The sequence below is a fragment of the Anabrus simplex genome, chromosome 1, assembly GCF_040414725.1.
Source record: "Anabrus simplex isolate iqAnaSimp1 chromosome 1, ASM4041472v1, whole genome shotgun sequence".
NCBI lineage: Eukaryota > Metazoa > Arthropoda > Insecta > Orthoptera > Tettigoniidae > Anabrus > Anabrus simplex.
Genome location: NC_090265.1, coordinates 262,014,681 through 262,042,106, shown reverse-complemented (window position 1 = coordinate 262,042,106; position 27,426 = coordinate 262,014,681). Strand labels below are relative to the sequence as shown.

Sequence of the window (27,426 nt, the reverse complement as noted above, 5' to 3'; positions counted from 1 at the left end):
GTGTAATCAACAATTTTTGAGAGCCAATAATGATTGCACCAGTCTTGGAGGCATTAAGGAGGAGAAAATTTTACAAGGAGTAAGTACTAACTCGCGAAGGTCAGCATTGATAATAATAATAATAATAATAATAGTAATAATAATAATAATAATAATAATAATAATAATAAAGGTTTGATTCGCTTTGTGGATGCTTGAACTGTAAATTTATGACAAAGTAAACACGTGTCCTCCTCCCGAGGTAGTGCAGCTTTTTTCGGGCACACCCCGAATGGAGGTGAGCTGCATGTACCATTTTAACCACATACCAGCCCTCCTGCCATTCTTAAATTTCTGACAGTACCGGGAATCAAACCCGGGCCTCCAAGGACGGCAGCTAATAGCACTAACCGTTACACTACGGAGGCGGACAATTTAGGACCTAGAAACCTTCAAATGAAGACAACATTCAGTGACATACCTTAAATACCTCAACATGAATAAACACGATACAGCAATTTATAGAGAAGGAATAGCTTCATTGCGTGACAGTAAAATGAGAACTGACGAAGGAGAGCATTGAACAGAAAATAGCCTACTTACTTTATACCTGTTTTACATTTGTATATCGTTTGTGCGCAGCACGATCACGAAGACGTTTTATTAACAACAGTTCTTCCGGTGTAGTTTCAGTCAAGGATTTATAATAGGCCATCAGTTTGTCTGGCTGCATTATTGCCTCTCAATGAGTCATTGTTTCTTCTGATGGAGCACAGGTTTCATTTTCGAATTCACCATCAGTGAATTAGTCGTGTGTTGCATTCAGAAGAGCGTGGGTTGGAATCCCACCTAGGGCATCCTGGGAATGGTTTTCTACGGTTTCCCATTCTCAATTCCAGGCGAATGCCAGGACGGTACCTTTGATAGACCGTGGCCGAATTACTTCCAATTCCTCTCCTTAACTATCCTTGGCGGGAAAGATACTCCAGAAGAGTCGACCCCGTAAAAGAAATACTGTACAAGTAAAAATAAATTTTTATTATTTTAGATCCGGATAAACCAGAGATCCAGATTAATGAGGGCCGGATAAACGAGATTTTAGTGTAATTTTTTAAATTTTACTTTGTCGTCAAACCAAGGGCACCCATGCCCGGGGGCAAGGCCCCACCCCAGCTCTCAGGGAAAGGAAAAAAATCTAATATAGTCAGGTGTTTTTCTTTCAAGAAAATGATTTAAAAGTCGGTATTATGTAGAAGTGGTAGGGGATACCGTGGGTGGTATTCAACCGTGGAATACAAGTCGCCATTCACCTTCCAAAATATTAAAAATACTACAAACCCCTAGGTTTAGGCCCTCCACTATAAACTATCCTATGGGCGCCCTTGTGTCAAATTACTGTAAGAAAGCATTGCCCCTGGTATATCTAAAAAAATATATATATATATATAAAAATTGGATTGTTTACTTAATATATATTTACATTCGTTTGATTTACACTACTGATTCTGGACACATATCAGAAACCTTACTTTCAAGAAAACAGAACTTCATTTCCCAGCAGAAAGGTCATTTAACTGAAGATATATGACAGCATGCAGAAGAAAAAAAATTTGTTTTAATATCACTTTTTGATCGGTATCTCATATTACCTAAAAGAACTTAATAACAGCAGCGGGATACAAATGACTATTTGTCTGAGAGAAGGTATCATATCTTAATAATGGAGTAGAAATTGCCCATAATAAGGCATTGATGACTCTATGAAAAAGCTAAAGAGAACATTTTTTTATTTTTTTTATGAATATGTGAATACTTGGAAAACTGATAAACAAAGTAGCAAACTTGGTCAGTAAGTCTTGGGAAAACACCAAGTTAAAAACAAAAGTCCACAGAGCAATTAAAAGGCATACCTGAAAATTTTATGTAGTTTTAATCATGTGCTCCCTCAATGTGCAAGTTCGGAATATTTGTGATTTTTGTTCATAAAATCATCATTTCATGTATTTTTCATGATTGTTTAATTACATTAATTGATTAAATATTTTTGAGCAGGTTAAAGTTAACCTATTTATCCTGTCTCTTAATCATCATCATCATCATCATCATCATCATCATCATCATCATTGTCGTCGTCATCGTCATTCCCCAACTTAGATTTCATAGTCAGTAATTCACTTGATGAAGGTCTTCCACCCCCTACCATCAATAAATAACAAGCAATGAATACAGAATCGCAGAAGTTTCCCCTTGCATAACATAGTTTCAAGCAATACTATAGATACAGTAAAAAAATAAAAAAAAATATCATAGAAATATTCAACTTTCACTTTATAAATATGGTCAAAAACATTGTGAATTATTGTCAAAATTCTCTTCTGTAATTTCAAGAGGATTGAATAATGTGATCGTAAATATTTTGAGTATTGTATTTTCTGCAAAATTTTCCACGGTACAAAGTCACTCTTCATAACAATGACATTGTTTATAATAATTAAAAATTTCCTATGAATGACATAAAATTACTTGTTGTAGTCATTATTTTTGTCTGTTCTATTCATGTTAATAAAGGTGTATTATAATGCGAATAGAGCCCACGACCTCAATGTGAAACAGCAACGATCATTATACTCATTATTGAAAGTAAAAATATTCTGTATCACTAATTGCATGTTGATTTTAAAATTTTGTATGATGTTAAATTGGGAGATTATCTGATGCAATTTTATGAATGTCCTTCCTTCACACATCTTGCATACTGTGTTACCTCCTGTAAGTTGACAGGATAATAAACAATCATGATGCCCTGATGTTGATAACCAACAGTAGGCTACATAACATTTTGATAGACAGATAAATATAATAATAATGATACTAACTCAAACGAATATACTGTAAATTTGTTACGATAACAAGCATTACAAATATTTGATCTTGAATAACATTCGCCATGTAAGAAACAAAATTCTTATAGAGTTAATTTTATGTGACATTCTCAGTTACTGACAGTGAAGATACTGAATAAAACTGGATAAAGTTCTGTGATGAGAGTTCTCAAGCAAGAAGTTACTTTCAGATGAAGTGGACCAAAAACAAAATGGAAAGTACATAACAATAGGACATGGTTATCAGTTTGATAAGAGTGTGTAACAAAAAAAATGGAATACTGAGAAATATTGATTTTTAAAAATTAGTTTTTATAGCTTAACCTATCTGTACCTACTTACTATGACCATAGTGTATCATATACCGTTACAGTTCAGTACATAAGACGTTTGCTTTGCTGTAATAATGATCCAGAGTTAGCACTTTAATCCTACGATAAGACTGAACGTAAAGTTTGCATTTGAGAATATTCGTTTCATTTCAGAATAAAAAAATCATTTTTTTCATTCTTATGCCTACAAAACACAAAAAAATGAGGGGTAAAAAAGGAAGAAGGTAATTTCACTATTTAAAATGATTAACACGTTCTGTGCGGTTCGGGTCACCATGTGCCCCGAAACAAGTTACACTTATCCGTCGGCGCGAATTTCCCAAAACTGCGAAGTAAGTAACTACGTCCTAGTTAAGAATTTCCGTTAACTAATGGCAACATAGTGTTCCAATTGAAGTAAAGGATCGAGGCATACTGCTAGTTTTGATCGGCCCACCGGTGACCCGAAGGAAGTTTTTTGATCTTCCATTCATATCGCTTCGGGTCACCCTGAGTCCCGATTGTTGTCTGACCCATATTTTTACGCGGGAATCGCTTGGCGCGATTACGGTGAATGAAGCCTAGAGTGTTGCTGCCCGCAGATGGTAGATTGTTGGTTAAGGAGTACCACCCTTCTGATATCTGCTTTCTACATTGCTCTGAGGTGAGCGAATAGAGGTTACTGGAGTAGTTATTGACATTTTTGTTATCTTCCGTAGATAATATTTACAAGCAATTTCACGTCCTTTTTAGGCATGGAGCCTTCACATTCTGACATACCGGTGGCACGGAAAAGAAAGAGGGTTAGGACAGCACTGGATCCCGGACGAAATGTTCATTATTTGGAACAAAGTGACGACAGTATGAAAATAATTAACATAGGCCTCTCATATTCCAATAAAAACTGATCAATGAACGAGAATATAACAATTTATTCCGGGGTCATTTCTGTTTCACGCAATTGTTGAATCGGAACACTGTCGCACAGGTAAATACGCTGGAATGTCTCCTCAACAATAACGCACACAACAAGTGCACTTGCATTGTTTAGGATTTTATACTAGGGAGTAAACAAAGTCGAATTCGTCAGGTCACCGGTGACCCGAACCGATAATAACTAAAGGAAGCATCGGGTCACCGGTGGGCCGATACGACGTAACATTAAGTCATCGAAATTCACTGCCGCAGGGAACGTGTTAAAGAACTTGAATATCAAAGCAAAGCAAAGCAAAGCAAAGCAAAGCAAAGCAAAGCAAAGCAATCTCCGTACAGGCCATGAAGGCCCCTGGAGGGGTGGAAAGTAAAGGTTTCCACTATCCGTAACCTCGGCTCTTGATGGGGTAGAGTGGTTAGCTCTAAGCCTGGCCACCTTTGCCCCCAGGAATTAATCCGGTACTAATTTTTGGTGTAGGCTGAGTGAACCTCAGGACCACGTGCACTTCCGGAAGTGAAAATCTCATTTCTTAAATTCTTCTACTTCTCGATGGGGAATCGAACCCATGTCCTTCTGGGTGAACCGAGCACGCCTTTACCGCCTTGGCCAGGCAGCCCCTAAAACACTTGAATACTTTCAATATTTGCAACTGGTGAAATTCAATCACAGTTCCCTTCTATGAACTTCATTTCTGATATAAAAGCCAAAGGCAAGCATTTATGTAAGTGGAGGTACATATTTCCCCCAGTGCTGTCACACAGTATTGTTCTTCAAAGGAAGCTGGCAGTGGTGTCTCGACTGTGCACAGATGCCAACGTCTTGGAGAGGTGCGGCATTTCAACTGATGAGCCAGCTGCCATGCTGGTGAGAAAAGCTGGTAATTTCACGATTGAAAAAGCCTAAAGAGGTTGAAAGTTTTAAAAAAGAAACTTGTTAAAATCTACAGAAAAAATCCAAGTAAGATATATACAGGGAAATACTGGTCAGGGTGAAATAATAGGTATGGTTGTCTTTTGGAGTTGCCAGGTGAGTGGCTAATATGGTAGAGCACTGACATTCTGAGCACAAGTTGATGGGTTCAATCCCTCCTCAGTCTAGAAGTAAGTGAAGGTGTTCGCATACACCAGCCACGAATTTATGGATTTGCCAGCACGTAACGTGAGACATAAACCCAACAACACAAGTCTTTAAGATGGTTGATTTACATAAAAATGTTTCTCCAACTGGAATATTTACAAAGGATCTCTATTTACCATCTACAGCAGAAAACCATATCAGCATCAACAATTTCGAAAGATGTTAATGTAATTACAGTTTTAAAATTCTTCACCAGGTGACTATTTGAGGGCTACTATATAGAGTGAATTTTCACATTACTTTGTGTGGCAGCAAACTAGTAGGCTGTTAGGGAAACTGAATCATAATTGCTCCTCTAAAAGCTCCTCTGCAAAAAAACCCATATTCATAATTTATATCCTTCTATTTGCACTGCAGACATATTGAAGATTCCGTCTGTACTTCCACATCATAATGTGGTACATAATAAAATGGAACACTGTATACCAACATTTTCTACAAAGTTTCTACACAGAATGAGTTGTTACAGGAACCAAACTAATTTCCTGTTGTTTCATTTAACCGATCAGTAATTTAAGGTACTAATCACTTAGAGGAGTAATAGTTCCATTTGAGCCTCTTAAATATTTTTGGTTTAATCATCTGTTTACAGGCTGCCTAGCATAGGCAACAGAGGCACGTTTGGTTCACATAGAAAGAGATGGGTTTGATTTCTTGTTAGGGAGTTGAAAAATGTAGAAAAAGGTTTTCCACCTCTGGAGAAACACACAGTCCTAATGCTCACTCATCAACTAATTGCTGAAGGCAAAGGCGGCCGTAGAGCTATATACTCCATCTCACATAGCGCCGAGGTTACAGATATTGGAAGCCTTTATTTCCATTCCTCCAAGGGTCTTCATGGTCTGAATGGAAATAGTTTTGCTTGTTTGGAATTCCTGGTTTAAGTAAAAAGGGGAGAACCAGATGTTACAATCATGGCTGCACACAGAGGATTGTAATAATGCTCTGACAGTTACAGAGGCTGTAAGGTACAACAATCTACACTGAAAATATATTTATGAACAGGTACAATACGTACATAGAAAAATTATTCATCAGAATAATGACTTACTGTTCTGAATTATAATGTGTCAATACAGTATAAGCCTATATTGCTTAAATAAGGTCAATCTCAATTTATAAAATTAACAAGGAATAAATCCTCAAGTTTCAAATGCAATCAATTAAATACTAAAGGCAATTTCAATAGACACGTTCATCACAGCTGATAAGGATAAAGATCTAGGCTCAAAGCATGAGACTGCTAAGGAGGTCATCTTTTAGTGAGAATTCTTCCTCTTAGCTCTTAATAAAAAATTAAAAAAACATCATCTGTTTCCAGATATACTTTAAGAAAGTTCAAACACTCACTCATTATTACACCACAAAACAAATTATGTACTGAAGTTCAAACACTGATACACACAAAGTTGAATGAAATAATATTGGGAAATTATTATAAATTCCCTCAACCTAACCCTGTCTTCCTTTTTGTCCTACTTCCCTATGCTTGTAGGAAATCAAGACTCTTTTGGCTTGCAACTGATGTTAAGCCTATATTTTTTACGCAGTGATAATAAATTACAGATAAAGTAAATTACTGATATTAATGGTAATGTGGCATGATGGAAAATGTTTTTGCTACTGTCCTGTAAAGATGAGGATCAATTTCTATTTGCTAGATATGTAAGACAACAAAGAAACATAAATCTGTACAAGAAACACAGTTGTTTTATTTAAAATGATAAAATGGTGAAATAAACCAGTGGTTTTCAACATGGTATAAAGCCTGAGTCAGATGTCAATACAATATCTAAGAGAAAATCACAGAAAAAACTTGAAAACCATTGGAGTAAATCACCTAAACCTGTGCAATATCCCTACACTAACTCAAAACAGCAAGAACACAAGAGTGGACCACTATAAGATCATAAGATATCTTTATTAATTAAAAGATATTGGACAACAAGAATGCTTTCTGCTGCATTAAAAAACACAAGGATATTTGTGTCGCTCATTCTACACTAATTTTCAACAGTGCATATCGTATTAAAGTTGTCTTGTAAGACAGATTCTTGTGCAATATAAAGTCAACCTAGAAAATAATTGAGCTTAATGTGACAAAAAGAAGCAGATTTGTACAGTAAAAGAACCAAATTCATATAGATTCTAATTCATCATGTTTATTTCTAACTTGACCTACTCATGTAGCAGGCCTTTTCCATAACGTAGGATTCCTTCAATACAAGGTTCTGATGATGATCTCGATATATGCTTCTTGTAACTCAAACTATATATAATAACATATAAATATTATGTATTATATATTGTGTTGATTGGTGGAACATTCCTCGATTAATTCTTATTATATAAGTTAGACGTCCACATGGAAATGAAAATCATAACTTATGAAACTAGTGTTACTTGTATGGTCTCTGTTGACCATTTTAATGGTAGAAACAAATTAGCATAGGCACTGTGACTGAGCGTTGTGCATCACAGGTGTAGCTGAATCTTCTCTGATAGTGAAATCGAGGAGGAAGGGGACAGAGAAAGACAGGAAATTGATAGCTTTGAAATAGCAAATATGAATCGTGAATCAATAATTACTACAGAGTATTCAATTAAAGTAATTCTGTAGTGTAATACAAAAAATGAAATAAAGAACACAAATGTTGTCAGAAGATCTGAAAGAGTAAAATTCATCGGTTACCACATGCACCATAAAATTTACTCCTTGTGGAGATGATCATGCAGAACTTACCATCTAGTGTAGCCATGTAAATGTCTCGCAGAGCAAGCACTTCCTCTTCAGGGGCAGGGTTGGGAGCACCAAAACTGTCATTCTCTGGCCATACCTCCCTGCATAACATATTACAAACATACAAAATTAGGAATAGCTTTTCTTAATGATTCATTCTGATCTTGAAGGATACATATTTTGAGCTTGCAATATGGAAAAACTGATTGTACAACTACAACAACTACAACTCACTAAATTCCTTATTACACAAATAAAGTAATTGACCTCCCTTATAAATATGAACAAGCACCAACATACCAGTTGTTGCAGACATTACTGAAGTAGTAATAATATTGCAGAGTTCCTCTAGGGCACAGTGGCTGGCATCCATACAAGGTGTAAAGGAACTCCTAAGGAAAGCTTCAGGAATGATTTCCTCATTATTTTTTTTTTGCTAGTTGTTTAACGTCGCACCGACACAGATAGGTCTTACGGCGACGATGTGACAGGAAAGGGCTGGGAGTGGGAAGGAAGCGGCCGTGGCCTTAATTAAGGTACAGCTCGATAGCTGCAGTCGCTTAAGTGCGGTCAGTAGCCAGTATTCGGGAGATAGTAGGTTCGAATCCCACTATCGGCAGCCCTGAAGATGGTTTTCCGTGGTTTCCCATTTTCACACCAGGCAAATGCTGGGGCTGTACCTTAATTAAGGCCACGGCCAATTCCTTACAACTCCTAGGCCTTTCCTATCCCATCATCGCCATAAGACCTATCTGTGTCGGTGCGACGTAAAGCCCCTAGCAAAAAAAAAAAAAAAAAAATAATAATAATGCATTTCCAGACCCATATGTTATAAGCTTTGATTTTTCTCTCTATATGGGGAATTCATTCCTGGAGTATTTCCAGGGGATTCATTACACCCTGTTTAGAAGCTCTAATACAACAACCCCCAAAAGGAGAAATATTTGTGGCATAACATTAAGTATTCCAGTATTAATAATCATATGGCCTCAGAGCTGTAGACATTCTGTAGTGGTGCCATCCATGTGGTCTGCCTACCAATTTTAATATTCCAATGATGATGTCAGGTAACAAGAGCAGAATCTTACTGGACAGTTCCTACAGCTGAGTTTAATTTAATTTTGTCGGGTAAGACAAAGTATGAGCATAGATTGTTAAATGGTATGACATTGAGTGCCAAGAGTTTTGACCTTAGGCAGGATCACTTGAGATCAAGAGTTGGACACTACCACTGAGGCAGCTAGGGACCCAGTGAACCTACTACAAGGTATTAAGATACAGAGTCCATTGCAAGCAATCCAACAGTGAGGTTATCTTGTGCTCCAGCCTCAAGAGTACCAACATAATCTATGGATAAGTTTGAACAATTCCATATAGACAGTGAAATTCATCCCATGTAATTACTAGACATTTAGAAAACTACCAACTAAGAATTCCTGTTGTGCTGTGATGTTCTTCCATAGTGCAAGTTGGGAGAGGAAGTATAGCATTAATGGGCCTCCTCTACTCTGAAGCATCATCAACTGTTGTGCCTATATTTCAAATTTATAAATGTGCGTCTCTTTGAAACTGGATGAAACAAACAGCTTATATTACAGTGGTCTGCAAAGTAAGGGGTGCCCCCCACCCCCCACAGGTGGAAATTCATTTGATACAAACTTCACCTAATTTTTGAACAATTATTGCTATTGTCAGTACAGTAATCCAGGGAATAAGTTCATCCACTCGTATTCAAAACAGATGGATTTCTGTGCATTCTGAGTACTTGTAGTTAACTTTTTTGTGATAAATGTATCTTCATAATAATGGACAAGTCGCTGAATCTCAGTTGTAATAAGCGATCCTGTGAAAGTGTTTCGTTGAGTGCCTATTCTCCTTCGAAAATACTGATTAAAGAACAGGAGGAAAATTTAGTTGTATGTTCTCCTTCCATATCTGCTTCAGCTCTTACTGGTAAGGTTAATTATTCAACAAAAACAGAAGTGAGCAAATATCTAGACAATTATCTAAAACTACAGGTTTCGCTTTCTTGTGATTAACCAGGAATGGTCAGTGTGTTCTTTGCTTGGCTATTTAAGCCACCGATAGTTTGAAGCCTGTAAAACTTACAAGACACATCCAGACAAAACATCCACAGCATGTGAGTAAACCTATCAACATGTTTATGCGTCATGAGTAACAATTGAAAGTAAATATCAAAAATCTAGGAAAGCATGCTACAGTTCTTAAGAATGCACTAAGAGCATCCTTAGAGGCATCTCACTTAATTGTAAAATCTATAATATTACACATTATTCTTGACAAATGACTTTTTCCTACAGCCATAAATATGTTTGCAATCATACATTGAGAAAAGTATGGCAGGAACGAGAAGACTCCTATCCTGGAGTCCTATGTCAAGTCAGGTCATCAATATCTCCAAGTTACAATTGTTGCAATATTAAATCTTCACTGCCATCTTTAAGTAATAATTACAGGATCATTTTCTACAAAGTTACTGAAATTTCACATGTTATTAAGTTCTATTTAGTTTTAGTGAAAGTGAAGTTTCTGGATTTGCACTTTCTTTGTTGAGTGCTTTCATTTTATGATCACACATTTAATGTGTACTTTTTAAGTTCCATCAAATATATTGGTTATCGGTTTATTATTACCATTTATTAATTTTTTCAAAATTTTTAGCTACCATCACTTGCTGATACAGGTCTATTATTATTATTATTATTATTATTATTATTATTACGGTAACATAAGTCCTCGTGATCCAGATTTTTGTGAAATGTAATTAATCGAGAGGGTAGGGAAAGGAAGGAAGAGTAAAAGTGAGGCACAAGAAATTTTATGCTCCAGAAGTTTGCAGAGGACTGCTATATCATAAACATAGTGGTGACTAGATATTAGTTTAATGAACCAGGCAAGCATTAGTCCATGTTCTACTAGGTCAACAAATTTTATCTTCTTACATCATGATTCAATACATTCTACCTAAGAAAACACAAACCTGTCCTAATTCTAGCATGTTATAGGAAGTGTTATTTTATGCAGCCCCCTAGCCACATTTTAATAACAGGTTTAAGTTTCAGCATATAATTTTTGTAGTGACTGAAAAACAGAGTGAATAAGAACTTAGTTTTAATTTACTTAGATTGATTAGATGTTTCCATACTTTTACTGGGTTGTAGTTCTAAAATGCACATTCCCACTTTCAAAACAGGTAAGAAGTACACTTTCCCAATTAATTTATTGGAATTACAGCAACAATACTTGCTAGAAAGGAAAAGGCTTGCTGCATTCCACTAGGGATTAGATCCAGCTATCTTGGGATATCAACAGGAAATGGACAGTTTACACCTGGAAAGTGTTCTGGGAGGTTGATTGTTGTTTATTGTGAACTTAAATATTTTGACTGTGAAAATATCACTTTCCAAACTTAAAAAGGTGGATAGTGAAAAATGGACATGAGATGCTGCATAACACAGTGTCTCACTTTTTAAAAAAGAATCAGCAAGTTTTATGTCAATCAAGCGATTTTTCAGACGAGAGGATTTTTTTTCACCTCAACATGTTTTTATTTTGTCAATCATGATCATTGTATTTTAATTCCACTTCATCAGTACTTTTAATTTGTTTGTAAAATGTAATAATTGAACTTCTACTGAGGATGGCCTTTAGATTAGGCCGAAACATGTATAGATATCGTCCCATGTAATATAGATGGTTGTTTTGTATTGAAAAGGAGGATCATATAAATACTTTTTATTTGTAAAGTGATTCTGAACATGGTAAAGTAATTTATCATACTGAGGTTGGTTTAGTTATGGTAATATTTTGAAATACTTCTTTCAACTTATAGAAGATATAAGCATATTTATAAACAAGAAACAGAAATAAGTGGCAGAATTGCGTGACAGATTTAACAAAACATTTAAATATTTTGAATGAAGTGTGTGATTAGTGTTACAATGCAAGTTCAAATTATTTCCAAAGCTATTAAATAAGGATGAGAGCCCACACCTTTCCATGTTCTACTGAGCTTGAAGAAGTGAACTCAAACAGTCCAGTGCCATATGATCAGTTTATGAAGTCGACTGACTTACTGAAGAATGAGTTTGAAAATAGATTTTTATGCAAAACCTTCTGTTTTTCCTTTCAGCTTATCCCAGTAATTTCTGGGATGACTAGAGTCACTCAGGCTCATTTTGATTTTGGCTGAGGTTTAAGGTCGAATGCCCTTCCTGACACCACATAATTTTTGAGATGAAAATCTCAAACCCGAACCAACTGGGATTTGAACCTCAGCCTTCCAGGCGGGAAGCCAGCAGCTAAGCCACTGAGTTAACCACACACCCCTGCTCCTGCCCCCACTTAAGATTTTTATGTGTATAGGAGGAAAATTCATTTGTTCGAAAATCCATTTGGACTGACTTCAATGATGCATCTGTGTAACTTCTTCTACTTCTTCTTCCTGATACGATTCTGCTTATGCAGGTCATTCGCAGAGCCGCTTCCAATCTTCTGTTTATTCCCCACATTCTATCGTTCATCACTGTCTGCCACTGTAGTCCTCTCCGATTTACGCCATCCACTACCTGATCCCTCCATCTTTGATGGTTATGAATTTCATGTTTTTGGTCCGTATTGAACTGAGAATAATATATAAGTAATAATAATAACAACGTCAACGTTTCCACCTTTTCAATACTACAATATATTCATTTCAATACAAGAACTTACTGATTTCCATGATTATAATTTTTACAACACCCCATTTATACTTTATTCTTTGTTAAAAACCTCTTAGTATGTATATTCCTTGTATTATTAACTATTACCATAACATCTCATTTCACTTGTTATTCTTTAAAATAACATTGTCTTAGGATTTCGCCACAAATGATCTTTGCTCCAATACGGCTGATGATGACCCCTAGATGGGTCGAAACTAGTACCGTGTAATTTGTAATTTTGTGAATATATTGTAGTATTGAAAAGGTGGAAACGTTTACGTTGTTATTATTATTACTTATATATTACCCTCCATCTTGTTCGTGGTCTTCCAATTGGTCTTCTTCCAGATTCTGTCCATTCCAGAATTCTACTTTATAATCTTTCTTGTCCCATTCTTTTGACATGGCCGAACCATTTCAGCCTATTTCTCTCCATAGTTTCTTTTAGAGGGTTGATCTGTAGCATGTTTTGTATGGTTTCACAGTTCTAGTCCCTCCTTGTTTTACCCAAGATCCCTCGCAGAAAGCGCATCTCTGTTGCTTGTAATCTACTCAGAGTTTTTTGTCCAAGTCCAACATTTTGCTCCATAGATCAATATTGGCAAATAATACGATTTATATATCATGATTTTTGCTTTGGTAGGTACTTTCCAATTTCTAATTATGTCTGATACACAGTAATAAAATTCTGAGCAATTTCCTATCCTCTCCAAAATTTCTTCCTTGATGTTTCCTTTCCCAGTCAGCTTACTTTCAACATATTTAAAAGCATCTACTTCTTTAAGAATTTTTCCATTACACCTAACATACTTCATTTTTTTTTGTTTTCTCTACTGATTTTCATTACTTCACTTTTTGTTAAACTTATTTCCATGCTTGCTTCTTCAATTGCCCTCTGCCAGGTATTTAGTTGTTATTCCAATTTTTGTTCATTTTCTTCCCATATCATTACATCATCTGCATATGCTATGACTTTCATATCATTTGCTGTTGACCCTTGGCAAACTTTCCTCAGAATGTTGTCTGTCATTATATTAAAGAGCACTGGTGAAAGTACACTTCCTTGTCAAACTCCTCTGTCTGTTCTAAACCATTCTGAGTTTTTGCCATCTATTATAACACCGTTGAGACATTTGTTATACAACGGAGTTGGATCAAGATTGAATGTTCCAGCGGTCGTACAGCATGACAGTGTCATCAAGGTCTTCAAGAGGCTTGTGAGGAATCTGCATTGCCTTACAGAACAGTGGCACGTTGGGTAAAAGCCTTCAATGATGGTCGGCAAACTGTGGCAGGTCGTCCTATGAGCGTCAGTGAAGAAGTGCATGCTCTTGCCGCGTTACTGGACAGTGATCGAAACCAGATGATTCGTGAGCTCAGAACTGTTGCGGAGATTTGACAGGCAGTAGACCACTCCATTTGCACCATCAACAGAACAGGTTCTGCTAAAGGTATACTATGACTTCTACATTGCTGGCGACGGGTTATACACAACGCTGGTGACTACACTGAAGGACAGTAAAGGTTGCTAACATGTAACTCTTTTTTATCTGTTGTAAATAAATAGTTGCCACTATTTAAGTTCCAACCTTCGTATAATCAATTATGGATTTCTGTTGCAAGTTCCAGATCTGTCAGGTATGACGGCCAAAATGGCTCCAATGATAGACAAATCTGTTCAAAGAAAAATATAATTGGGACTGTTAATGTAGTATCCTTAGAAAAGGATGCAAGAATTCAAGAAATTACACAGATAATGACAGAGAAAAACATAGTGATAATGGGACTAAGTGAAGTAAAAAAAAAGGGGGAGTGGTAGTAAGGTGCTGGAGAGGGGACAAAAGAAATGGTGTTGCAATAATAGTGGCTAAAGAACTGGCCACCAAAGTACTCAATGTGGATTATGTTTCTGACAGAATAATTAAAGTTCAGTTAATGATGGAAGGAAATATCCTTGATATAATCCAGGTTTATGCTGTTGTGAAATAGGAAGAGTTTATCACTAAACTGGAGGATGCTGTAACACCTAACAAGGCTGTGATTATAGGAGGCTTCATCCGCCTCTGTAGCGTAGCGGTTAGTGTTATTAACTGCCGTCCTTGAGGGCCCGGGTTCGATTCCCAGTACTGCCAGAAATTAAAGAATGGCAGGAGGGCTGGTATGTGGTTCAAAAGGTACATGGAGCTCACCTCCATTGGGGGTGTGCCTGAAAAGAGCTGCATCACCTCAGGATGAGGACACGAGTTTACTTTTATAAGAGGCTTCAATGCTAGAGTTGGGAATGATAGAGGAGGATATGAAACAGTTACAGGAAGCCACAGAGAAGATCACAGAAATTATGAAGGGGAGATGTTATTAGACATGTGTCTGGCAAATAAATGGATCATTGGTAATGGATGGTATAAGAAAAGAGATGGTAAATTTGTGACTATCTGTGCAACTACAGCTGGAATTAATTGTACTTCAGTGCTGTTCCCAATTAAAGGAAAAGTTTGCAGAGTGAAATATTCATCTTCACAAACTGCATATGAATGAGAAGTTTCAGACTTTCTGAAAATTTGTGCAAATTTGCAAGTAACGACACCGCCTGACAAACAAATTGAAGCACTCAGAAGGGGACGAGGAAACGAAATGAAACTTCACGTGTTGAGAGGGTATGTGATGATGTTTTTGTGATTACAAAATTTACAAAGATGTTGGCAGTATGAGAGAACCTATCAGTATGACATTGCACCTTCTCTGGCCTGGATGCATGCACTGATTCAGTTGGGAAGGGTGTCATACACCTGTTGTATAGTCTCCAGAGTCAAACTGGCCCGCAACTGTTGTAACTGGTTCTTGATATCCTGGATACTGGCACTGGGACAGAGCTGATGTCCGAGCTGATCCCACACATGTTCCATAGGGGACAAATTTGCGGATCTTGCTTGCTGCGATGGGAGTACCTCAACATCACACAGAACAGTTCATAGAGACACGTGGAGTGTGTGGATGTGCATTGTCCTGTTGAAATATGGCATCACAATACTGTCAAATGAGGGGTAAACCCATGAGGACACAGGATAACCGTGACATACCATTATGCTGTCAGAGTTACCTCAATCACTACCAGCTGTGACCTGAAGTCATACCTGATGGCTCCCCACACCATGATGCCATAAGTAACACCGCTCTGCCTCGCCAAAACATTGAATGAAAGGGACCCCTTCCCAGGTCGCCGCCAAACTTACAGACTATCACCATCCGGGATAGTGCAGAACTACGATTCATCGCTGAACACAATGCAACACTATTCATCAGCAGTCCATGCTTCCCAGTCATGGCACCACTCCAAATGCAACCGTTTGTGTAGTGGTGTTAACAGCATGGGACAGTAATTCCCTAGTCCGGCTGCTGCTAGTTTCCGACCCATGGTGCAGGATGACACAGAATGTTGTAGGGAGTCCATTAATTGCTCTCAGATGGCAGGCACAGATGAGAAGGGGTTACGGTGTACTTGGTGCGCAATATGACAATCTTTGCTTGTAGTGATCAGACGTGGTCGACCAGAACCTTGGCGACGAGTATGCCTGCCCTGACATTCTCATGCAGTCCAACATCGGGCCATTGTCACATCTGAATGTCCGACAAATCTGGATATTGCACGATTTGACCAGCAAGCAATATGGAGACCCACAATGAGGATGCTTTCAAACTCTGTCAGGTGCTGATAATGCTATCTCACACAAGTACGCAATCATCTCTATGTCCTTCACAGTGATCACTCAACATCTGAGACTGTTCACGCCCCTTATATACCCTACCAGACCTAGTAACAACACTAAACTCGAACAACACTAATGTACTCTGGTGATCGTCACAGAGAATTGTACATGTACAATGTTACACTGACATCCGACCATTCCTTCTGGGTGCTTCAATTGTTGTTTTTTTTTTTTTTTTTTTTTTTTTTTGTGAGCCACTGTACATCTTTCATTTTTAAAACTACATTTGAGAATAAATATTCTCAAGAATGAAGATGATAAAATCAAAATTATGTTCCCACATCACAAATGAACACTTGAATTCCATTCTGAGGCTGGCTGTGTCAAATCTATTTCTAGACATCTGTAATGCTATTGGCTTTACGTCCCACTAACTACTTTTATGGTTTTCGGAGATGCCGAGGTGTCAGAATTTAATCCCGCAGGAGTTCTTTTATGTGCCCGTAAATCTACCGGCACAAGGCTGACGTATTTGAGCACCTTCAAATACCACCGGACTGAGCCAGGATCAAACCTACCAAGTTGGGGTTGGAAGGCCAGCACCTCAACCGTCTGAGCCACTCAACACGGCGATCTAGACGTCTGAACACTGTCACTTCAAGTGAAGGCCCAGACATCTCACTAATTGGCAGTTCATCCAAAGTTACAGAGTATTGCTTACTTTTCTCAGTTTGTTTTGTACTATGTGTCAGGTTATTGTTCATACTGTCAAACAGCCATGTCTGAGGTTGATTGGTTGGATTGGTTGTTTGGTGACTGAAGGGGGAAAACGTAGGAAATATGACTTCATGGTCTAAACACCTAAGCTTAAAGAAACACCCCTACACCCTTGTCTAGAAAGCAGAGGTTTTGGTGTGGAAGAATGGAAGGGTCACGAAAGCAAAGATGAAAACCAGGAGCGTTGGAGGAGACACGTGTGCATACCCAACGACAGGGGAAGAACAGTATGCACCATCTTGGGAAACGCACACCCAGCCTCTCAACTCATCAGCCCATGGGGAGAACTGTGTGTTAGTGGGAGGAAAATGAAAGCGGGAATAATGTGGCCTGCCGTTTATTAAGAGTCTGCCATTCAGCTCACCCGCAAATTAAGTTTGAGATATACAGTAATATAATATTATGAACGAGCAAAAGTGTGCTTTGATTGCAAATTCACTTATGAGGTCATTCTTACCACATAAAATTACTCCTCCACTTAAAACTACACACAAATGTGAACAAGGACAGATTGAAGGATGAAACATCTCCTTCACCTAAGCACATACGAGGACGGTTTGAAAAGTTCTCGGAATCACTGCTAGATGTCAGTGCTAGAGCAACGAGGTTCCCGCGCAATAATCACACATCCTTTGTGAGTGAACACGTGGCGCGTCAGTGCTCTAGCTGCAGGAGTGTGGTAGTGATGACTCTTTGTTGTTGTTCCCACGTAGTGAAAAATGAAATGGCGTATGGCTTTTAGTGCCGGGAGTGTCCAAGGACAAGTTCGGCTCGCCAGATGCAGGTCTTTTGATTTGACACCCGTAGGTGACCTGCGCGTCGTGATGAGGATGAAAGGATGATGAAGACGACACATGCACCCAGCCCCTGGGCCAGCGGAATTAACCAATTATGGTTAAAATTCCCGACCCTGCCGGGAATCGAACCCGGGACCCCTGTGACCAAAGGCCAGCACGCTAACCATTTAGCCATGGAGCCGGACTCCCACGTAGTGATTTGTGACAATGGAGAAAACTGAGATTCGAGCAGTGATTAAATACCTTGTAAAGAAAGGTATGAAAGCAAAGAAATTTATGCCGACTTTCAGAACACACTGGGGGACTCTGCTCCTTCATTTTCAACTCTTGCCAAGTGGACCAGTGAGTTTAAATTTGGTCGGGAGAGCTTGGATGATGATCCGCGTAGTGGACGGCCAAAAAATGTTACGACCCCAGAATTTATCGCAAAAGTGCATAAAACGGTCATGGAGGATCGTCGACTAAAAGTGAGGGAGATTGCTGAAGCTGTAGGGATGTCTTCTGAATGGGTATATTATATTTTAACTGAAGAATGAGGTATGAAAAAATTATCCGCAAGATGGGTGCCGCGGCTCTTGACATTGGACAATAAACGCACCACATTGGAAATGTCCGAACAAAGTCTGGCCCGTTTTCAGTGCAACCAACAAGATTTTTTGTGCCGGTTTGTGACTACAGATGAAACTTGGGTCCACTACTATACCCCAGAGACAAAACAGCAGTCAAAGCACTGGAAACATGCTGATTCACCACCAAAGAAAGTAAAGGCAGTGCGTTCGGCCGGAAAGGTCATGACCTCAGTTTTCTTGGATGCATCAGTGACTTCTTTCATGTGGGATAAGACATTAAAATCCATACAAAAATGGTGGAATAGAACCGGCTTTCAGTTTCAGTTTTCCATATCCTATATCGAAGTTCATGGTGTTTTCCAGTCCATACAACTCAATGTTTAATGCCCGGTCTTTCCTCAGAACATTTTTCACCCACTGATTATGTAACACATTTTCTTTTGGAATAAAGAAACATTGAGTTGTATGGACTGGAAAACACCATGAACTTCGATATAGGACTGCCACAAGTGAGGAAAAGGTTTCGGTCTATGGAAAACTGAAACTGAAAGCCGGTTCTATTCCACCATTTTTGTATGGATTTTGATGTCTTATCCCACATGAAAGAAGTCACTGATAGAAGAAAACTGAAAACACTTCAATAAAAATATAAAGGTATGCAAGTTAACATTAATTTTTAACCAATTATATTATTTAACTCTCCCAATATTTGTGAGTTCATTCATTTTTATTCATTTTGTCTACGTTGGTAAATCACAATTCACTTAATCATAACCAGAATATTTAATCAAGATATCAGTAAACCAATTTATTATAAGGTTAATGACCCTCATAATAACAAATGTTTATAAGGAATTTTTCCTTATATTTTGCAATAGCTTTCATAATTTTGACCTAAGTGCAGTCAGATTACACCTTGTTAACCAAAACAGTCATTTAATAAACGGAAAACATATATTGTATCTGGTGTTATGATGACACAGCATACTAGGACCCATGACATCATGAACTACTGAGTGGGAGAGGTATTTCCACTTCTAACAGAGTATGCTGTGGCTGAGTACACCACCAGACTGTTAGTTTATATTTAAATTAATAATGGTTATTGAAACCCACAGAGCAGTGGATCCAAAACTCTCCAGTCCATGGATTCCTTGAAAAAATCAAGGACTCCCTCAGAGTCTGAAATAAAACAACAGTAAATATGTATAACAAACTCTTATATTTTCAAATGTATTAGCCTTCTGCACTCCTATGTCGAGTGGGGCTCAACAATAAAATATTAGACTCGCACTCCGATGTCGAGTGGGGCTTGACATTATAGTACTAAAATATATAAAACGTTTCTTTAAAGTATTAAAGACTCGCATGACGACTGTGCTGTGTTCCAGTATTGTAGAGCTATCTAATCGTCTCTGAGAAAACACCTTTCCCTATTTACTATAGTTTGGGGGAATTGTAATTATTTTGTATCCTCTGTTATTGTTGAATGTTTACGAAAGTTTATCGATATAGATTGAATGTAGACATGGTTTCTGCTTCATCTTCACTCATGAAAGTGAATATTTTAGAACAGTTAATGAACAGTGATAGTGATGTTGATGAAGCAGCAACTGACTTGGATGATTTAATAGTGAATAATATTACTGAAAGTGAACAGAGTGATAGTGACAATGAAAGTGGAGGTGGTGATGCTCCTCCAAATCCATGGCATGAGTGGAGAGCTGGCAATCCTGATTTACCTGTGTTCTTATTCAATAAAACAATTTTTGGATATAAAGCATCAGGTAGGAACAATCCTTCAACACTGTAATTTAATTATATTTCATGTAACATAATTATATTTTGTGTTAGATTATTTTGCAGTGTTCAATTCCTACGACTGTTCATAGTGGAGAAATTAATTAGGAGTGAAGCAGGAAGGATAAGCTAAGGGCAATATAGTTCAAAAGGTTAAAATCAAAAAGTAAACATACAATATGAATGACATCAAACACAGCTTAATGCAAACAATATGGCTACTTTCGTAAAAGTAGCTCTGTAATGTTGGGTTTAATGTCTGACAATTTCAACATTAAGTCACTCTTGATTTCAAGTTTATTTCTTAATTTAGATTTCAATTATGTGAGGTGAGAGCAAGTGATTTCATAAAATTAGCAGGGAACACAGTCAAGCACTGCAAAGCTTCTGCAGACTCTGCCCAGCTTTTTACATTGGCTTGGCTTGGCACGGAAACTGGTAGATAAGCTTTCTACATTGGCTTAACTAGCAATACATTAGCTAAATATATATGCGCTCACCACTGTACCTGCAACCCCCAATAAAGACCTTCTTGTCCCCATTCACATCAGGTACCATCAAATCACGTTCGATGAATGTTTCACAGTTCAAGTCTTTATACATTTACCCCCTTCTTCCCACCCTCTCCCTTAGATTCCAAAGTGGGACATCAACTGGTGATCAGTTTCAGGGAAGCACCCGGCTTCAACACGTAAAACGCTCCTTATTTTCCACTCTATTGTCTGTTTGACCTTCCACTTCCCTCACCTCACACAGCATCTATTAGCCAACAATGACTCATCATTCTATCCTCCAATGACTAAGGCTACAGCAAAAAATTTTGGACTCATGTTTCTCTTTTATATGTAGTCTATCCGCCTGCCTCTGTGGTGTAGTGGTTAATGTGATTAGCTGCCACTCCCGGAGGCCCGGGTTCGATTCCCAGCTCTGCTACAAAATATGAAAACTGGTACGAGGGCCACTCAGCCTCGGGAGGTCAACTGAGTAGAGGTGGGTTCGATTACCACCTCAGCCATCCTGGAAGTGGTTTTCCGTTGTTTCTCTACTTCTCCTCCAGGAAAATGCTGGGATGGTACCTAACTTAAGGCCACGGCCGCTTCCTGCCCTCTTCCTTCCAATCACCCCCCCCCCCCCCTCACAAGGCATAACAGGTGAAGCCGCCTGGGCAAGGTAATGGTCCTCCTTCCCAGTTTTATCCCCTGACCCAATGTCTCACGCTCCAAGACACTGTACCTTGAGGCAGTAGAGGTGGGATCCCTCTCCGAGTCCAACCTGGAGGGTAAACAGATTAAGAATATGTAGCTATCCATGCAATCTTACATGGTAAGTCGCTACAGTCAAAATCAGAAGATAGTGGACATTGTAAATTATCTAAAGCAACAACAATAACTTCGTCATAACACAATTTTATTGCCTCATACCATAATAAGTCTTAATAAAAGGAATATATGGCCATTTTTGTTATTTCAATAAACTACATATGGCTACCGCCTGTTGCCACTTCTTGATGGATGCAGTATTTTTGTATCAGTCTCTTAGCACAGGCCAGAGCAAAGTATAGCTTCCACCGAAGTCCCAGTCTCATCCGTGGCTGTGACAATATGGAAGCTGCTGGGGGTATGGGTGGTGCTGAGTAATGACATTTGGAGCACAACAAGGTGTTGGTCATAGGATCAGTCGTGCTGCAGTAGCACCTTCTGGTCCAGTGAGGAAAGCAATGGTAAACTACCTCACTCCTCATTTTGCCTAGTACGCCTCATTTGGGCTCTGCCATTGGTTTTTGCGGTTTCCCTACAACTGCATAGCCTTTGGTGGCGCTATTTGAGGATCCAGCCAGCCTCTGGGCTGATGACCTAACAGACAGACAGACAGACAGACAGACAGACAGACAGACAGACAGACAGACAGACAGACAGACAGACAGATGGCTACTTTCGTACAAGTAGCACCATATATTTTATTAATATCACATTTTCCTAGATAAACTACATTTTAATATATACTGTACAAGACCTGCATGTGGCGAGCTGAACATGTCCTCGGGCACTCCCGCCACTAAAAACCATACGCCATTTCGTTTAGCGGACTATCATGGTATAGCGTAAGCTGCTGTCGCCTAGCGACAATCTGTCCATCAAGTCAATCCAATCTTGGTGTGGATTTGCAATTTAATAAAATTACATAATATTACTCATAATAATAAAACTACCTTACCGATTTCGTTCAAACCACTTCATAATCCCTTTCAGATGTAATAAGAACAAAACGTGAAAATTTCAGCGAAATCGGTCCAGTAGCTTTTGAGTCTATTAACGTCAAATATACCAACATCCAATTTTATATATATAGATTCACACTTCGACACTACACAAAATTCCACACATTACTAATGATACACAACTGAACGTCAGCAAATTTTAATCATTGTGAAAACTGTAATTAACAGAACTGTCAGTTGAACATTCTGACAAAGAATCTTCTTATTGTAGGGCAAGACACGGTTGGCTGGATGATAGCCCATCAGCAAATGTATTCCTTATCAAGTCACTTTCAACAGTCAGTGGGAAATATTCCCTTAGTTGCAAGTGCAGATGCTCCAAATATGAGTTAGTAACAGCAAGGATCTCCTGCAGCACTGTTGTTTTTTTTTGACATCTGGATGAAATTTATTATAGAAAGGATTTGCTCAAAGATTTCAGAATCTAATCCCTGAATTCATATCTTCAGTATTTTTATATCATTCTCTCAGTTTCATCTCAAACATAAAAAATTGAGAAAATGATGGTATACTCTATTTATTCTTAAAAGTGTCTGTGGACCCCCGTCAAACATTGCAGCAGGACCTACTTGAGAACCTCTGCCATACAGTACATTAAGCAAGAAAGATTGGTGCAACCACAACATACTTCTGAACTGAAATCAATACTGTGCGTTAATTTCTAGTAACAGGTATATCATACAATGAGGGAACAGAATGAAGCAAAGGAACAATAGGAAAGTGGCTAAGAAGATGCATTACAAAGAGTCATGAAGAGTGAGATCTACATTAGAAATTCCAGACAATAAGCTATGGAGAATATCAATTACTGCCTTTACCTTGATGCTCTTAGCAAGGCTAAAGCTTCTTCAAACCGCCATTCCTTCAGAGCAGTCTTGATCTTTGTAATAGCATCCACTCTGCAAAATGAGACATACTTGTAAAGCTCAGAAGTCATGTACCTACACTCCAACAATAGAATACCATCCAATTTATCTACATTAAACATCAGTGAACCCTTTGTCAACCAATGAGAGGAAAATAATTATCTTAAAGTACATTATTATAGACAGTGGACCCAAAATGAATTAATTATAGTATACATCTATATTAATGACAGTTTGAAATAAATATTTTTAAAATCATGCAAACAACTTACTTTTGATCATCTACTGGAATATCTGAAGTGGGATCAAACGGAACAACATCATCTGGAATGCTCTCAGGGGTTTGGAGGATAGTTGTTATCTGTGGCTCCATCTCTATCCACAATTCTGCTCCGCTCTGTACGGTAGCAGTCTGAGAATTTGCAGTACTGGATTCTATAAGAGGAATAATGTCAATAATAAAAATAAAAATAATTTATAATCTTCTCAACAGTACAAAACAGGTGGCTGACCTTTTCAAATCTATCTACAGTAATAGGATTTCTACCAATTTCAAGTTTCAACCAGAGGGTGACCAACACTGATATAATACGGAAGAACACCAGTTCAAATAGAAATAAACAATCAACTAGAATGAAAAAGTACAGCATGAACAACAAATCTAGAAAGACAACAGAGTATTTTGGGTTTGTTACATGAAAGAGAAAAAAATATGAAAAACAAAAAGACAGAATATATAATGATCTAATTCAGTACAAACCAATTCCACAGAGTCTAAAAATAATTCAAACATGACTGTGTTGCGCATGCTGCAGGTTTGACATTAAATACGTATACCGCATGATAGGTGTTGCTGAAATAATGTATCTAGTTAGTATACATTGAAATTTTTTCACTACTGGGGCAGTACATATGCTCAGCTGGGGCTCTAGTTGCGCAGAATTCGCCTCATGACACTCAGTCACCTTAAATTTGTGACTCTACTGATAAGCCTTTTGATGCTGGGCACTGGTGATTTTGGACTTTCTGGAATTCTCATAAGCCACTCTCCAAAGCATTTTTCAATAATTTTTAAGCTGTTAATGGTCCATATGTCACAATACTTTGCAAAAGAAAGACATTTTTTGCACCTCTTCGCATCACAGTTTTCTAAAATGTAAATTATTAGATTTTTTATTTTTTTTTGCTGTATACTTGTAGAACACACTAAGACAAATCAAATGATGCCTTACACGACATGCTACCATGTGGGAGGCCAGAGCTTTACAAACTGTTACCTGCATGGCATGACAAGTTTAGTACCTCAAGCTGGCAGCACTACTGCATCACCCGATGATATCACAGACTCTTGTTAGGTATATTGGTTCTTCCTATTTACTGCGAGATACCGAACACTCCCGTTGGCCGTGTTGCCTACAAATTATTTTCATATTTTTGTAATGCTCAATGGCCCAAGTATGGTTCTGAAATTATAGATGCATTCTATGTCAATAGAGATCATCTACCATTTCTCTAAAGACAACAAGTTGCTGACATTTATGAACCTTTAAATAACAACTGACTATGCTTGAATTCAATTACACAACCTTAGGCACAGGAGGCATGTTGAACCTGCTACCGAAACATTAAAGTGCCAGCCAGATATGAGAAACTTTATTTTAAAAATGATTGAGGAGGATATCACTTCTACATGAGTTATGACAGGCACAGGAAAAAAAAAAGGTTATTCTAAAATTTCATCTTTAGGATGGAGGGAGAGGAAATATAATACCTGATAGCTGTCTAAATGGCATGTGAGCAGCATGGAGTCCGTTTTCCACATACTGTTCCGAAGTACATCACTTAGGCAGGATGCTCCCAAGGTATGAAATTTGTTGTGTTATTGTTTCTGAAATGGTGATATTGTGTTCCTATTCACATTACTATATTTCTATATATGACTTGATCTCTCACAAGTTGAGTAACTGTTGTCAGCAGGGAGACATGGGGGACTTCAAAGTAGGTATTAAGTAGCTTATATAGTTTTTAATATATATATTATATACATTTGTGAACCTTCAAATAACAACTGATTATGCTTGAATTCAACCACACAACCTTAGGCATAGGACGCACGTTGAACCTGCTACCGAAACATTAAAGTGCCAACCAGATATATATAAGTCTAGGAAAAGATGGAGAGCAGCGACACACCAAGGAATAATGTGTGGATAGAGTATTGTGCTATACCTTGGCCATCTTCACCTAGTTCTCTTTTCTGACAAACTCCTTGCCTTCTATTACATATGTGTATTCATTGACATGGCTATTATGGCCGACTTAGACTCTAATTGTACACGCAAACTTAGCCCAAGGAGATCACAGATGTCACCTTTGTCGTCCTGTGATTTTATGACGTTATGTTCCCGATCTTGTCTATCTGGCTTTTCAAAGTACCAACAAAATCAAAGCCGGTGAAGTTCAATCAGTACTTCATACCAATCTTAACCTACGATATTGAAATCTGCACCCTCACTAAGAAAGACTCATCAAGGTTGCAGGCATCTGAGATGAAGTTCCTTAGATCCACAATTCAAAAAATCAAACTGGACAAGTTGAGGAATGATGTGGTTAGGAAGGAAGCTGGGATTGTTACATCATTGTCAAATTGGATCAGCATGTCCAGACTGAGGTGGTTTGGGCATGTAATGAGGACAGATCCAACATAACTTGGAGCGACATGTGGTAGGGAAACGGATGGTGGGAAGACCAAGAACCCACTGGATGGACATCGTAAAGATGAACATTGCAGATCGGGGAAGGACACTGCAGGATGTCCTTAACAACAGAACGTATCTCAATAAGACAGAATGGAAGAGGCTCGCCAGCAGTACCTGGGAAACTGGAACTGTAAAATGAGGATGATGATAATACAATAGGCTCGAGTTCAGTTCATGACTTTGTCTCTGGTCATTTTCGACCTGGTCCGCACAAACTATCGCACTGTTACCTCGGGTTGATTTGAGCTTCCACTAATTTTTGGGATTTATTTTTTGAAATCTTTCTGCCTGTGTACGTGTTGTGCTTTCCAGTTATTTATTCCTCAGTACTCATCGTGCTCAATCCTGCCATGGGCATGCGAGAAGATGATGATGATGATGATGATGCTTGTTGTTCCGAAGGGCCTAACACCTAGGTCATCGGCCCCTACTGGTACGAAATGAGACGAAATGCAATGAAAATTTAAAAGTACAAAATTAATCCACTGACCAGAATTCAGAACGTGATAATGAAGAATGAATGGATGAATAAGAATTTAAAACAATCAGTGGATCCGACCCGCAATGCCTCACCTTCCCAGAAACAATATTACTGAAGAAGGGACTGCTTCCAAAGCACAATCCTGAATCGATGATGTTTGTTGTCTAAAGGAGTTCAGTTTCCATGTCAACAGTCCCTCATAATGGTACTCTTCGCTAGTAAAGTAGAACCACCTCGCTAGTTGTTTTACGTCGCACCGGCACAGATAGGTCTTATGGCAACGATGGGACAGGGAAGGGTTAGGAATGGGAAGGAAGCGGCCATGGCCTTAATTAAGGTACAGCCCCAGCATTTGCCTGGTGTGAAAATGGGAAACCAAGGAAAACCATTTTCAGGGCTGCCGACAGTGGGCTTCGAACCTACTATCTCCCGAATACTGGATACTGGCCGCACTTAAGCGACTGCAGCTATCGAGCTCGGTAAAGTAGAACTATGGTATTCCTCAAGCTGCGGTACTAATCAAAGGTAGCGTATACTCACGGTGTTCCAAACATTATGGTACTACTCACAAGTATTGTACGTCACACAGGTAACGCAGACCTCTGGTGTTTCTCACATAATGGCGCCACACATACGCAACGCAAACAAATAGTGTTCCTCACCTAGGTGTACTAATTACGGGCGC

At 38.3% G+C, this 27,426-nt stretch overlaps 2 protein-coding genes across 2 annotated transcripts in view; both read right to left on the bottom strand.

Moving 5' to 3' along the window:
* Positions 1-23,528, bottom strand: part of LOC136886580 (protein timeless homolog) — a 666,887-nt gene extending 643,359 nt beyond the window's left edge. Inside the window, exons 1-2 of the mRNA XM_067159391.2 lie at positions 23,454-23,528; positions 7,987-8,084 (exon numbers count right to left, since the gene is read on the bottom strand). Coding sequence (XP_067015492.2) covers positions 7,987-8,002 — 16 coding nt within the window. The 5' untranslated portion in view covers positions 8,003-8,084; positions 23,454-23,528. The remainder of the gene's footprint in view (positions 1-7,986; positions 8,085-23,453) is intronic.
* The window catches only part of LOC137498393 (protein timeless homolog), a 43,503-nt gene continuing 39,526 nt past the window's right edge, over positions 23,450-27,426 (bottom strand). The window contains exons 8-9 of the mRNA XM_068225876.1: positions 23,774-23,936; positions 23,450-23,534 (exon numbers count right to left, since the gene is read on the bottom strand). Of these exons, the coding sequence (XP_068081977.1) occupies positions 23,450-23,534; positions 23,774-23,936 (248 nt within the window). The remainder of the gene's footprint in view (positions 23,535-23,773; positions 23,937-27,426) is intronic.